This window comes from Malania oleifera, chromosome 13, assembly GCF_029873635.1.
Source record: "Malania oleifera isolate guangnan ecotype guangnan chromosome 13, ASM2987363v1, whole genome shotgun sequence".
Taxonomy (NCBI): domain Eukaryota; kingdom Viridiplantae; phylum Streptophyta; class Magnoliopsida; order Santalales; family Ximeniaceae; genus Malania; species Malania oleifera.
In genome coordinates, this window is record NC_080429.1 from 44,670,066 (window position 1) to 44,684,667 (window position 14,602).

At 35.7% G+C, this 14,602-nt stretch overlaps 1 protein-coding gene across 1 annotated transcript; it reads right to left on the reverse strand.

Annotated features, from left to right (window-relative positions):
- Positions 1–13,546: 13,546 nt before the first annotated feature.
- On the reverse strand, positions 13,547–14,158 carry LOC131145822 (uncharacterized). Its single transcript, XM_058095006.1, has 2 exons — positions 13,775–14,158; positions 13,547–13,714 (listed from the first exon to the last, which is right to left on the reverse strand). The coding sequence occupies exons 1-2, from the start codon at positions 14,156–14,158 to the stop codon at positions 13,547–13,549; spliced, it is 552 nt and encodes a 183-aa protein (XP_057950989.1).
- Positions 14,159–14,602: the final 444 nt, after the last annotated feature.

Below are 14,602 nucleotides of genomic sequence, written 5' to 3' on the forward strand. Positions count from 1 at the left end.
CTTGAGGTCTTTATGCTTGTTGCATATTTCTTTGAGCTTTCCATGTTGATCACTTGGGCTTTCATTCTTGAAAATGTTTCTTTTATATCAATGCTCTCATGATCTTCAAGTTTTAATCCATGCCTCAAGCTTGATATACTCATCCTTCTTTGAAGTACATGTTTTCATGAATTCTTTAACCTTGCATTCATCATTGAGTCCTAAAAATACATCACTTAAACAAAACATGTTAAGTTCTACTTGTTTGTTAGCATCAAAATAAGATGTTAAGCCTTGTAAGGCCAACAGTAATCGTTCGGGCGCCTGGGTCGTTGAAAAAGAACCTAACAAAGGTTCAGGTGCCCGAGAGAGATACGCTCAAAAGTGGTCCGGGTGCCCGAACACCAAGTCAACATGTTGACTTGTTCGGTCACCCGAGCCATTTTACATGGCTTGGGTTCGATCGCTTGAACCCTCTCAATATTTTCAATTAAGTTCAATTTTTAACCAATTTAATTCCCTAAATATAATAAGTGATGTTGGGGAATTTTTAGTGCATATTTCTCAAAACCGAAGGTCTTTTCAAGTTTGCCTAAAAACCTGGAGTGAGTCGACGAAAGGTCGACCGAAGGGTGCCCTATAGTCATTCGGTCTCTATTGTCAATCTATGACATTTCTGAGCATTCAAAACATATCATGCAGATGCATGCATTATTATAGACCAAAGAATAAAAATAAATGTAATACAAATTAAAATCAAAATGTCTTCTTTTTTTGCTCTTCATTTTCAATGGAATTTACCAGGAGTGTGTGAGCTTTTTGTCCTTGCTAGCTTCCATTTTGCGGTAAATCATGTTCGTGCTGAAATGATAACCTATTCAAACACTAAACGCACACATAAGATACTGATAGTTTGTCAGCATCAAAACAGAGATCGGACTCAAAAAGCCAATAAGGTCCTAAAAAAGATAAATTTGTATTCGGGTGACACACATCGCAATAAGGGAAAAAATAATATATTAAATCAGCATACATGAGGTTTGTAAATAACATATGTATATGCATTCATCATTTGCAAATCATTATCGTAATTTCTAAAGTCCTTTCCTCATCCTGATCAAATGACTCACTCTAAAAATGAGCAGCTTGGAAGCTATCCCAAGTATATAAGTTTGTGTAATAATTAGCCCAAAGACCAGATCATCTCCTTAGGGAATGTAGTTTAATTCCAAATTTTATGTAATTCCAATAAAAAAATTTTAAAAAATAAAATAAAAAAACAAAAAGTCACTAAAACCAGTATAGATTTGGGTTTTCTAGGATGATGAGATTTTCTTTTTTCGACGAATTAAAAGGACATGCAATTTAAATTCTAAATCCTAACGTGCACGAAATTTATTAGCGAGAAATGGAAATCCTATGCTTAATCAGGCCAGAATTGAAACACGCATTTGAACTTTGGAATAAAAACTAAAGATGGTAACTTCCCTATTTAATTTAAGCACACAATTAAAATAAATTCATTCAAACACAAATTCAATAAACACCAAATTTCTAACGCATTTAAGAACTCAAACCAAAATTAGAACTTTAACCACTAAACAATAATTAAGCATGGTAGAAAATCGGACTTTAATAAAACTAAACTTAAACTAAATCGAACTCAACAAAATTTAAATTTTTAAGAAGACAACTAATCTAAATCCTAAAGAAGGTATATATATATAGTATTTAGGAGATTAAACCAAACTTAAAAATAATACTCAATTAAACACTAACTCTAATAATAACACTAATTAAGAAGTGAAAGAACACAAATAAACTTTAATAATAATACCCAAACAATATTCAAAAATTAAGACTTTAATTAAAATCCTACCAAAAACAATAACAATTATTCAATTCTTAAAAGCAATAATTAAAAAAAATAACTAAAATACAAGATAAGAAAGAAAAGAAAAAGAAAGAGAAAGAGAAAGAGAGAAATAAAGGAAGCAGAGTAGCTGGCCATTTGGAATCAGGAATAGAGTAGCAGCAGTAGCATTCGTAGAGGAGCTTTAGGTTCTCGGATTGAAGGAGCAGCAGCAAGGTGGTGTTCTCGGTTTGAAGGAGGAGCGGCAGCACCAGCAACTTCAGCTGGTCCTTGGGTTGCAGGGGCAAGAAGGAGCAGGGGGGTTCTTTTGGGGTTGCAGGGTAGGGGCAGATAGTAGACTATGGCAGCAAGGAAGAGTAAAACCGGAAGGGAAATAAAAGAAGAGAGAAGGGAAGAGAGAATAGAGGAGATGAGAGAAAGGAAGAGAATGAGATTTTAGAGAGGAAGTTGTGCGGAACAGGAAGTTGAAGCAACAGCGGGGTCTCGGGTTGGCTTCCAATAGCAGCAGGGGAGGCTCAGGCAGACTGCAAGGGAACCGAGAAGGAGAGAAGTAAGGGAGAGAGATAAGAAGAGAAGGAGAGAAGGAAGAGGGAGATAAAGGAAAGGAGAGGGGGAGTTTCTAGGTTTGGAAAAGGGGAAAAAAACAGAGAGCCTCCCAAAACCCTATACGCCCAGCGCCAAACACAAAGGACCTGGCTGCATAGCCGAGTCAAATCAATATTGTTGGCCTTTTGAGTTCGATCTCTGTTTTGATGCGTACAAACACACTTGTTACTTATGTGTGTATTCTAGTGACTAAAAAGGTTATAATTCAACACACACATAAAGGGAAGTTGAATACATAAGGAACTTCAAGCTTATCATCATTCTAATGCGTTCTAGGGAATCTTGAAGAGCAAAAGGAAGATAAAGACATTCGTTTATTTCATTTGTAATGTATTTATTTTTTATTCTGGTCTGTAATATTACATGCATTTGCATGGTATGTTTGTATGCTTAGAAAAGCCGTAGATTGGCCATAGGGACCAAATGACCTTGGGTGTACGTGAAAAGACCCTAGGTTCCTACATATTGTGCACAAAGTCCCTAATATCACTTAACATATCAGGGGAAATAATTGAGTTAAAATTGGACTTAGTAGGCAATCCAGCGAGATGCCCAAACTATTGGGAAGTTAGCAGTTTGACCTAGCTTCGGGCGACCAAACCAAATATGAACGCATTGTCTATAGGTGACCGAATCCTTGACCTCTCACCTTTTCACCAACCTGAGCGACCGAACCTCACGTTCATTTTACCCCCGGGTCACCGAAAACTTGAGTTTGGTCAACTGAAGTATAGACCAGGCGACTGAAACATGGATAGAATGATTTTCGCCCTGGGCCAACCAACCAAACCCAGACTCAGGCACCCGAACTTGAAAATTGCCTTTTTCTGTTATGTCTGTTCGGGCGACCGAACCTATGGCTCAATCGACCAAAACTCTTGGGTTGGGGCATTTTTTAAATGCTAAAATGGGTTTTAAATTAAATAAACTTTTTTAATAATATCCAGCGTGTCCGCAATAGTCAAAATTTTCCTTAAGTCTATATATACCCTTTCACAAGCCAGGATTAGCAACTTTGATTAACCCATTTTCTTTCTAAGTTTTATCCTAATCAAAGTTCCCCCAAGAATATTTTTATTGCAAAAACTCTTTCATTGGGGAAAATCTTTTACTCTCCAAATCTCTCTTTATTATTCTTTAGAAAATCTTTTCAAAGAGAGCATACATTTTATTTGGGCATTTACTTCTTGCATTTATGCTTTTATAGAAAATGTTTATCTTGCAAGAATCATTTGAAAAATCAAAATCCTAAGTTCTCCAATTATTTTTTGAAAAATTTTTTTGGGAGAAAATTTTATTAGGGTCCAAATCTTTGTTGTGCATATCATATACACTACTTTTCAAAGATTGAAAATATTATGTTTAGAAAAGCTCTCTTACTAAATTGAGCATTATTGCATATCATTTTAAAGTGCTTGTATTGAGCTTTATTGTGTATATTCCTGCTTGTATTTAGAAGCACTGTATTATGTAAAAAAATGTTTTTTTTTTGTAATGGTTGGGTTCAGCCCGTTAATTGAACTGGGGAATCTCAGCCTCGTAAATGAGACCGGTTCGATTCAGCCCAGAAATTGAACTGGGGAGTTTGAGACCCGTAAGTGAGACTAGTTCGGCTCAGCCTAGTAATTGAACTAGGGCTTTCCTCGCCCCATAAGGAGAAAATGTAAATGGTTTCTGCTCCACCCATAAGTGAGCAGGTATAGTTGAATCCTTGGGGGTATGCCTAAGGCGGGGACGTAGGCTGGTTTGGCCGAACCTTGATAACAAATCTTGTGTCTTTTTCTTTCTCCCTATTTCATTTAAATTCAGTATGTCTATGCCCATTTATTTACTGTTATATTTAGTTGCATGAACACATTTACATTGAATGAGATACTCGTGTATGCATGAACCAATAGCTTAGTCATTTTACATACACACGTTTAATATTGAATGGAATATGTTTTGTGGTGAATTGGCGAAACATTTAAATTAGCCGAAAAGTTTTTGAAACCCAATTCACCCGCCTTTCTTGGGATCACACCAAAGTCAACAAATATATATATATATATATATATTTCTTTTCTTGTTTCTTCTTTTTGTTTCCTAGCGAACATGCCCGAGTTTAACCATCCTAGATTCTGTATCTCTTAAAGCTCAAAACACAAAAATCGTGGAACTCTTCCTTAGGTTTCCCCAAAATTTTGAAACGTCTCAATTGGAGCTCAGACAAGAAAGTTACGCCCAAAATACGAAATAGTGTCATTTTTAGCTTCTAATAATTACCATGCGATAAAAAAAATACCAAAAATTCATAAATCACTTAATAAAACCCAAATATTATAAATAGGACAAAATTTTAAATTATTGAGAATAATTAGACATTTAATTAAAAATATAATTCTTAATGCATGAATTAAAACACCTAATTACGCAATTTATGCGCGTAATCACACCCCCCAACTAACGTTTTGCTAGTCTCTAACAAATAAAGTGAATGAATTCTAGAGCTGTACCCATAAATACTAACTCCAACAAACATGAAACGACTTCACATGCGACACAATCATACCAATTCACATATAGGAATATAACCAAATTTCACACAAGGTCATCATATATAATGCACGCAACTCTGAAGTAAGTCATTCATGCAAGTTTCATCATTAATAGCCATTAAGAATAGTATACTCACATGAAGTTAACCAGTGGTACAATTTAGAGTTAATGTAGTTATATAAATTCAAGTATAAATAGGTGAAATATCAAGGTATGTGTAATGTGTATGACTCATCACATCCAGGATACCAGTGGACACTTATAGAATGGTCATTTTGTCTCAACCTAACTGATATACCCTCAGAACACTCAAAAAGGATAGGTTCACTCATCATATGTGAGGAGGATAGTTGCGATCAAATGTCCCATATATTGCGAGGAACAAACGCTAAATGTAAGGAGTGAACTAGTCTGAAAAGGATCCAACCTATTTGTGAGGTGTTGGGTACTTCACCATAGCATCTTCTCACCTACTCGCCATATCCAACCAAGACCACCTGAGATCAACTTATTCACAAACCAGGTGTGAATACATCTGAGACATTAAGTAGTTGAAGAGTCTTCATATGTGGAGAACATGTGTCATGTCCCTGGCTTTTGTGGTATTTGTGTGGAGCAGGTATTAACCTTTCATTTCATGTGCATTCCTATTTTTCTTATTCTTTCTTCTACTCATTCTTCAATTTATGTCTTTTCATTATCAATTAGGACAATCATTACACTTCTTTTGTTTTCTTCATACAACCCATTGGAATTAAGCTCGAACAGTAGTTCATGAACTAAGTCTATTTCTACGGGTGACTTAGCCTTCACATCTTGAGTAGGCTATAAAACCTAGGTTTCTATCTCCCCACTAGATGCCACTTCTAGGCTAGCAAGTCAAAAACAAAGACTAGTGTACAAAGAATCGTCTAGAAGAAAAGAGAACTGAGTTTTATGAACTCTGATTTGATGTTAACACTCAAAAGGACAATAAATAGCTCAAAGATACCTTACAAGGTGTCATAGTCACCACGGGTGTTCTCTCAATGCTCATAAGGTGTCTATTCAGACTTATGAGATATCATGTAAATACAAGAGTTTATATAGCCAAATTAACATGAATGAACTACCAATCAACCTTCATGGAGTTACAAAGTCATATAAAGAGAAACTACCCGTAAACGACTCAAGTGTGCAATTCTTAGGTTATATGCAAGTATGTGAAGGGTATATGTTAGTGTTAATCATGGCATAATCATGTGTCCTAAATACCCTTTCTTTGACATAATCATGTATCCTCAATACCCTTTCTTTCTTTCTTTTCTTTTTTTTATTTTTTATTTTTTTTTATATAAAACTCAGCAAGTAGAAGTGCACAATGTCCCATGCAAATTTTCACCCCTAACTAAAGTGGAACATTGTCCTCAATGTGAAAGCATAGGGGAAATAAAAAAGATGTGCACAGAAGAAGTAGAGCGTACCTGGGTGGAGAAGTAATAGAAAAGAAAAATTGAAACTACAAAAAAATGTACCAGAAAATAAACTAAAAATAAAACAAGGTAAAACAAAATGAAAAAAAGGGAAAGAAAAACATCACAATCTATCTGACGAAGGCTCTAGAGGAATTTCATCTTGTGGGTGCAGGTCTATAAATTGAACCAAAAAGTCTCCAAATTTGAGTTGCCATAATGAATCTGTCTTGTTACCTACACAAAAGTTAACCTCAAATAAATCAATACGTTCTAAGGTACCAGACAAAACACGTGCAGATTGCCTTCCTTGTTTTAACAAGAAAGGATCTTTATTCAGTATATTTTCTATGAATTTCACTTCTTTAAGAACTGGTCTTTGAGGCAAAGTTGTCAGAGCAGCTACCTTTGGTTCTTCAGAAGCATCAGCATTAAAAATTTTACCTGGTTCCTTGAAAATTAAACTCTCACTAGTCTGCTCACCCTCTTTATCGGGTGTTCTCATCACCTTACCACTGTGGGTATTTGCTTCAGCATTGCACTCCTTGACATTTAATCCAATACGGAATGATGGTTCCACGACTGTCAATCTCTGAGGGCAAGGTACCACAGGATGGTACTCCTTACTGGTCTCGGTATCCATGTTAACTGACTTCTTCAATTATGGGTACGCTTTCTCTGATTTTTCTTTAACCTTATCTATCTCAGTTGTAACATTAGATGTCGAGACATCTATTGGTTTTTCAATGAGTATCTCAGGTTGGGGAACTTCTTTTCCACTTCTCAAAGTAATAACAACCTTTGCTATCTCAAGATAAACATTATGTATTTATTGCTGTTGGTGTTGGTATTCTTGAGGACTAGGCTGAGGTTCTATCGAAAATTCCATTTTTTTTAAGATATTCAACTGTGTGCTCATTTCATTAATGGTGTCCCACAATTCATTTATAGCTCGAGTGTACTAATTGTTAGTTGTGACTTGAATCTGCATGAAATGCTGAAAGGCATCCTCAAGAGACTTCTCCGGTGGAGCAGGTGCTGCATTAGATTGAAATCCTGAAGGTGCATAGCTCTGGGAGATCTATTGTAGCTGATACTGATGCTAAAAGGCAGCCTGATGATATGACGACTGATAAGGGAGTGTATAGGACTAGGAAGGTTGATTTCAATATTTCTTTGTAATATTCTCCTTTTCCATCTCCATAGCCTCTACTCTTCTAGTGAGTTCAGCCATACGAGCCTCAACATAAATATCATCTTTCAGTTCATACCACTCTCCACCATGTACTCCTCTCAATGGTTGAGCTGCAATTGGTCTTCTATCAATCCTAGTGTTCCACTGCTGAGCATAGTCAACTAAATGATCTAGAAAATCCAATGCCTCATCAGGCTCCTTGTCGAAGAAATATTCTGAACACAAAGTATAAATGAACTGTTTCGATTCAAGAGTCAACATAGTGTAGAACTAGTTGACCAGACACCATGATTCAAATCAATGGTGGGGACACATGTTAACCAGATCTCTAAATCTCTCCCAACTTTAATGAAATGTCTCATCAACTCCTTACATGAATCGACTGATCAGTTCCTTCAAAAATTGAGTTCTCTGTAAGGAAAAAAAATTATGTAGAAATTCGTTTTAGCCTTGTCTTTAAACCTAACTAGAGATAGAATTAGGCCTAAGAGAATTAAACCACGTCTTAGCCTTATCTTTCAATGAAAAAGGAAACAGATGCAATCTAACTGCCTAATTAGTAGCAACCCCATCTATGAATGTAACATATACAAGCTTAAAATCAGTTAAATGCTGATATGAATTTTCACACTCCATCCCATAAAATTGAGGTATCATAGATATCAATCCAGACTTAATTTTAAAGTTTTGCGCATTCTCAGGCAATATGATGCAAGATAGTTGTGTGGTTCGTGTGGGTTGCAAAAAATCCATAAGCGTGCGTGGTACAGGTGCAGCCATATTTTCTTCAAAACTCAATTTTTTTTTCTTTTTTTTCTTTTTTTTTCACGAAAAAATTAAAATAACGAGAAAAACACTAGTTTTAAACTAAAACTGACATTCCCCGACAACAGGGCCAAAAAACTTCACTCACTCTAAAAATGAGCAGCTCAAAAGCTATCCCAAGTATAGGAGTTCAGTTGTGTATAATTAGCCCAAGGGCCAAATAGTCTCCTCAAGGAATGCAGTTTAATTCCAAATTTTATGTATTTTCAATCAGAAAATAAAAAATATATATATAAAAAACAAAAAGGTCACTGAACACAGTTCAGATTCGAGTTTTCTTGGATGATGAGATTTTGTTTTTTTGACGAATTAAAAGAACATGCACTTTAAATTCTAAATCCTAACGCGCACGAAATTTGTTAGTGAGTTTGTGGAGCAGATCCCTTTACACAATGCATCTTGGAGGCACTAAAATGTATCGGGACCTTCAGGAATCCTTCTGGTGGAGCGGCATGAAAAGGAAGATAGTTGATTTTGTGGAGCAGTGTTTGACGTGCCGACAAAGGTTTGTAAATAACATATGTATATGTATTTTTCACTTGCAAATCATTATCATAATTTCTAAAATCCTTTCCCGATCCTGATCGAATGACTCACTCTAAAAATCAGCATCTCAAAAGCTATCCCAAGTATAGGAGTTCGGTCGTGTAATAATTAGCCCAAGGGCCAGATTGTCTCCTCAAGGAATGTAGTTTAATTCCAAATTTTATGTAATTCCAATCAGAAAATCAAAAAAATAATAAAAAAAAAATGTCATTGAACACAATTCAGATTTGGGTTTTTTGGGATGATGAGATTTTTTTTTTTACGAATTAAAGGAACATGCAATTTAAATTCTAAATCCTAATGCGCACGAAATTTATTAATGAGAAACGGAAATCCTACGCTTAATCAGGCCATAATTGAAACACGCATTTGAATTTCGGAATAAAAACTAAATACAGTAACTTCCCTATTTAATTTAAGCACACAATTAAAATAAACTCATTCAAACACAAATTCAACAAATACCAAATTTCTAACGCATTTAAGAACTCAAACTAAAATTAGAACTTTAACAACTAAACAATAATTAAGCACGGTAAAAAATCGGACTTTAATAAAACTAAACTTAAACTAAATCGAACTCAACAAAATTTAAAATTTTAAGAAGACAACTACTCTAAATCCTAAAGAAGGTATATATATAATGTATTTAGGAGATTAAACTGAATTTAAAAATAATACTCAATCAAACACTAACTCTAATAATAACACTAATTAAGAAGTGAAAGAACACAAATAAACTGTAATAATAATACCCAAACAATTATCAAAAATTAAGAATTTAATTAAAATCCTACCAAAAACAATAACAATTATTCAATTCTTAAAAGCAATTAAAAAAAAAAAACAACTAAAAGAGAATATAAGAAAGAAAAGAAAAGATCCCTAGGGTGTGGTTCAGGTGGTAGTGCGGGCTGCGGGAGTACCTCTCACGAGGTCAGGTGTTCAAACCCCCCCGGACTCGTTTCCGCCCCTAGACTCCTGAATTTACCCTCCCTTTGGAGTTGTGGGGTCAACTTCAAGGGGCGCAGATTAGTCACGTGGACCGTATAACAAACGCGTGGATATCCGGTGCGAAGTCCAAAAAAAAAAAAAAAAAAAAAAGAAAAAGAGAGAGATAAAGGAAGCAAAGTAGCTGGCCGTTTGGAGCAGGAATAGAGCAGCAGTAGCGGTAGAGGAGCTTTAGGTTCTCGGATTGAAGGAGCAGCAGCAAGGTGGTATTCTTGGCTTGAATGAGGAACAATAGCACCAGCAGCTTCAGCTAGTCCTCGGGTTACAGGGGAAGGAAGAAGCATGGGGAGTTCTTCTTAAGTTGCAGGTGCAACGGCAGACAGTAGACTATGGCAGCAAGGAAGAGTAAAACCAGATTGGAGAGAAGGGAAGAGATAAGGGATGAGAGAATAGAGGAGATGATAGAAAGGAAGAAAGGGAGAGTTTAGAGAGGAAGCTGTGTGGAGCAGGAAGTTGAAGCAGCGGTGGGTTGAAGGAGGAGGGTCTCGAGTTGGCTTCTAGCACTAGCAAGGGAGGCTTGGGTAGACTGCAAGGGAACAAAGAGGGAGACAAGTAAGCGAGAGAGAGAGAGAGAGAGAGAGAGAGAGAGAGAGAGAGAGGAAGGGAAATGAAGAGAAGGAGAGAAGGAAAAGGGAGAGAAGGGAAAGAAGAGAGGGAGCTGCTGGGTTTTGAAAAAAGAAAAAAAAATAGAAAGCCCCCCAAAACCTTATACGCCTAGCGCCAAACACAAAGGACCTAGCTGCATGGCCGGGTCAAATCAATATATATATATATATATATACATATATATATATATATATTCTTTTCTTTTCTTTTCTTGTTTCTTCTTTTTTTCTTCTTCTTTTTGTTTTCTAGTGAAAATGCCCGAGTTTGACAATTCTAGAGCTCATATCTCTCAAAATGTGAAAAACTAAAGTCGTAGAGCTCTTCCTCAACTTTCCCCAGATTTTTGAATCGTCTTGATCAGAGCCCAAAATATGAAATAGTGTCGTTTTTAGCTTCCAATAATTACCCTGCGATAAAAAAATAGGAAAAATTCATAAATTACTCAATAAAATCCAAATATTATAAATAGGACACAATGTTAAATTATTGAGAATAATTAGGTATTTAATTAAAAATATAATTTTTAATTCATGAATTAAAACACCTAATTACGCAATTTAAGCGTGTAATCATCAAACACATGCAAGGTATTTTACTCATGAGAATACATAAGGATTGGGGTGATTACCCGCCTATACAAGTAGCACTCCTCTCCTTTGATACTTTAGGCAACCAATGGTCACAACTAAAGCATATTAGGGCACTTACCTTACTCAGTAAGCCCTTAGGTGAAAAAGTGATCTTGTACACACACAGTTTATACAAAGGTTTACTAGAAAAAACTCTCGAGAATCAGGAAATTTACCCGCCCATACAAGTAATTTTCCTCTGCCCTATACGTTATGTAGCCTACTACAACATATGATACCTATGAGGCCACTCGCCTTTCTCAGCAAGCCCTTAGGCAAAGAGTTTGCTCTGCCCATATAAATACATATCATACTAGCATAGATACTGATACTACAATAATACATTACTCTGTCGGTCATTTATTCTGTATTTCTCATCTGTTCATGTTCTCAGTTTTGACATTTCATAGTATTTCACTTTACATGGATCTTTCCCATTTTACACCGTTCACAATTCACATATCATTTCAATTTCATTCATATTTCATTTCATTCTTATTTTCATTTCATTTCCTGTATTTGTACTATAGCTCCTTTCAGATGTACATCAGTTAATCCACAAAGATATGCACTATTCTACTACTACAGTTCCTTTTAGCTGTTCATCAGTTAGTCTACAGCTCCTTTCAGTTGTTCATCATTTATATAGTTACATTAACAATCATATGTAGCATAATTCATATAACATTTTCATTCTCATTGCATTCCTTGTATAACCTGTATCTCATATATGTAACATAATTTAACACCGAATTTCCATTTTACTTATGCCACACAATTTTGAAATATATATTTCAAACATTTTCTGTAAAATAAGCCAACCTTCATTTATCATTCTTATACTGAAAGTATTCCTTTAATTTCTTACACAATTATCCTGAAAAATCTTTCACTTTCATTAGTCCATTTTCACAAATACATATATAATAAAACAACCCTAGGCTCTAAAATTATAATTTAAACGGTTAACATTTTAAACCCATACGGAAACATATACATATATACATAACATAATCTATTTATCCGTTTAATTCATAAAACTTGGTTTAATATATATTCCCCCTTACCTGCTGCTTTCTTGAACTACGTCAACAAGAACCCCAAATGATGTCTGTGATGCTCACCCGAACCCTGAATCAAAAGCCCTAGTTTAATCAGACAAACCCCAAATAACCTACTATTTCAGCATTTTGTCAACTTATAAACCTCAAATAAACATTTAAACCCCAAAAACTAAGAATCCTAACCTTTACCCTAACTTTGGAGCGTTTCCTGAAAAACCCAATTTAGAAATTTGCTTTGCTATATGTGTTGAGAATCTTCCGTAGAGCACTGTAGTGGTTCCCGTTTGTTGATTCACGCGGAACCCACACTGAAAATTTAGTGAGAAGGCAGAGAGGACGTTCTAGAGAGGGAAAATCAGAGGAGAAATGAATTTTCTTCACCAAGAAGCTTCCTTGGATCTTTTATATTGGATGTTGCTACATGGCTTCATCGACAAGAAGACAAGATTCGTCGATAAGTCGCAGAAGGGTATTCGTTGACGAGAGAATATGTTCATCAATGAAACTTAAAATCTGAACTTCACTCATTCGGGATTTCTTCGTCGAAGAGGAACTGAACTTCATCAACAATATCTAGAGGAACACTTGTCGACGAAGATAGGAGTTTCCTCGGCGAGGTCTACTGTTCTTTCTCTTTTAAATCTTCCTTTTTCCCTTATTATATATTTATCTATTCCATTTATTGTCTTTCCTTATTATTTTAATAGTTATAATTTTCCAGGTCGTTACATTCTCCCCTCTTTAAGAAATTTCTTCCTCGAAATTTTTGTTAACTAATCATTTTTCACATTTCTTAAATTTATCAATTAACTATCTCACACAATCCAGTACATATCATTATATAAATTTATATATCATCCATAATTAAATAAGATCATCATATAAACTTCCAAATCATCCATAACTAAATTAAATCATAATTATCTTAAATATATACCCATACCTGCATTCCTGGCATTATCTGGCTCAGGCTGAATCAACGAGTAAACTCGTGCTTGACTACCTTTGCCAAGTGATATTTGTTGTTTCCCTTCGTCTTGGTTTGGTACAAGTATAAAAGGCAACGGCTCCTAACAATTATTCTTCATATGCCCTGGTTTACTGCATATAAAACAATTAGAAGTCCCAAACCACCATTCACCCATATGCCTCTTGTTACAATTCTAGCATACGGAGTAAAACTGATTACCTTGATAACTAGGATAACCCCGATCTCCTGTCTACTATTTCGAGCACACAACATCATTCCCTTTCTTTCCCGATCCTTGACTGACCTTAGCCTGAAAACTACGTGGTCTAGGCCTCTTCTTCCGCTCTGTAGGCTCTGTATTTCCTTGGATGCTCTTTTCTTGCACTGAAGCCTTATCAACCAAGTTTGAGAAATTCTGTACCTAGAATCCCACCACCAGTTCATAAATTCAGTGTCTCATGCCTTTTTCAAATTTTCTTGCCTTTCTTGCCTCATTTGGGATCAAGAACGGTGCGAAGCAAGATAGCTCCATAAATTTTGCTGCATACTCCCCAACAGTCATATTCCCCTGAGTTAGGTTAGTAAACTCTTCAATCTTTTCCTCTTTGATAAATAAGGGGAAATACCTATCAAAGAACAGCTCTTTAAATCGCTCCCAGGTCAGTGTTATCTTTACCATTCTCTGCTCCTTTAATAGCTTCATAGAAAGCCACCAGTGTTTTTCATCTCCGGTTATCTTAAATGCGGCATAATAGACCTTCTGCTCGTCCGTCCAGTTGAGTACAACCATGATCTCCTTTATCTCTTGTACCCAATTCTCTACAACCACTCGATCAGGTCCTTTTACGAAGGTCGGAGGATTCATTCTCATGAACTCCTTAATGTTGCAGCCCTGACCTGTAGGTGGACACTTCTACTCTTTAGTATACTTCCTCATTTATGCCCTGAACTGTCGAGCTATACCCTTCAACATTGTGGAGGTATCAATTTCCTCTTCACTGGAAGTATATGAATCATCCCTTCCTTCAGCTTCTACATCCTCATCCCTAGGATCCATCCTGAAAATAGAATAGAAAAGGGATAAGAATTCCATTATCATAATCTACTCAACATAATCATTAATCTAAATCCAACATACACCCAAATTTTCAATTTAGGACCAGTCTCACAGCTCAGAAATGATATCATCTAAAGTTTACCATGACTTTTCTGAGGCCGTAGACTGCTTCAGAAAAAACACAAGAAATCGTCCGCCTCTTAACTACAAAAAAAACTTATACTTCTTAATACCTAACCTATCCATCTAGTA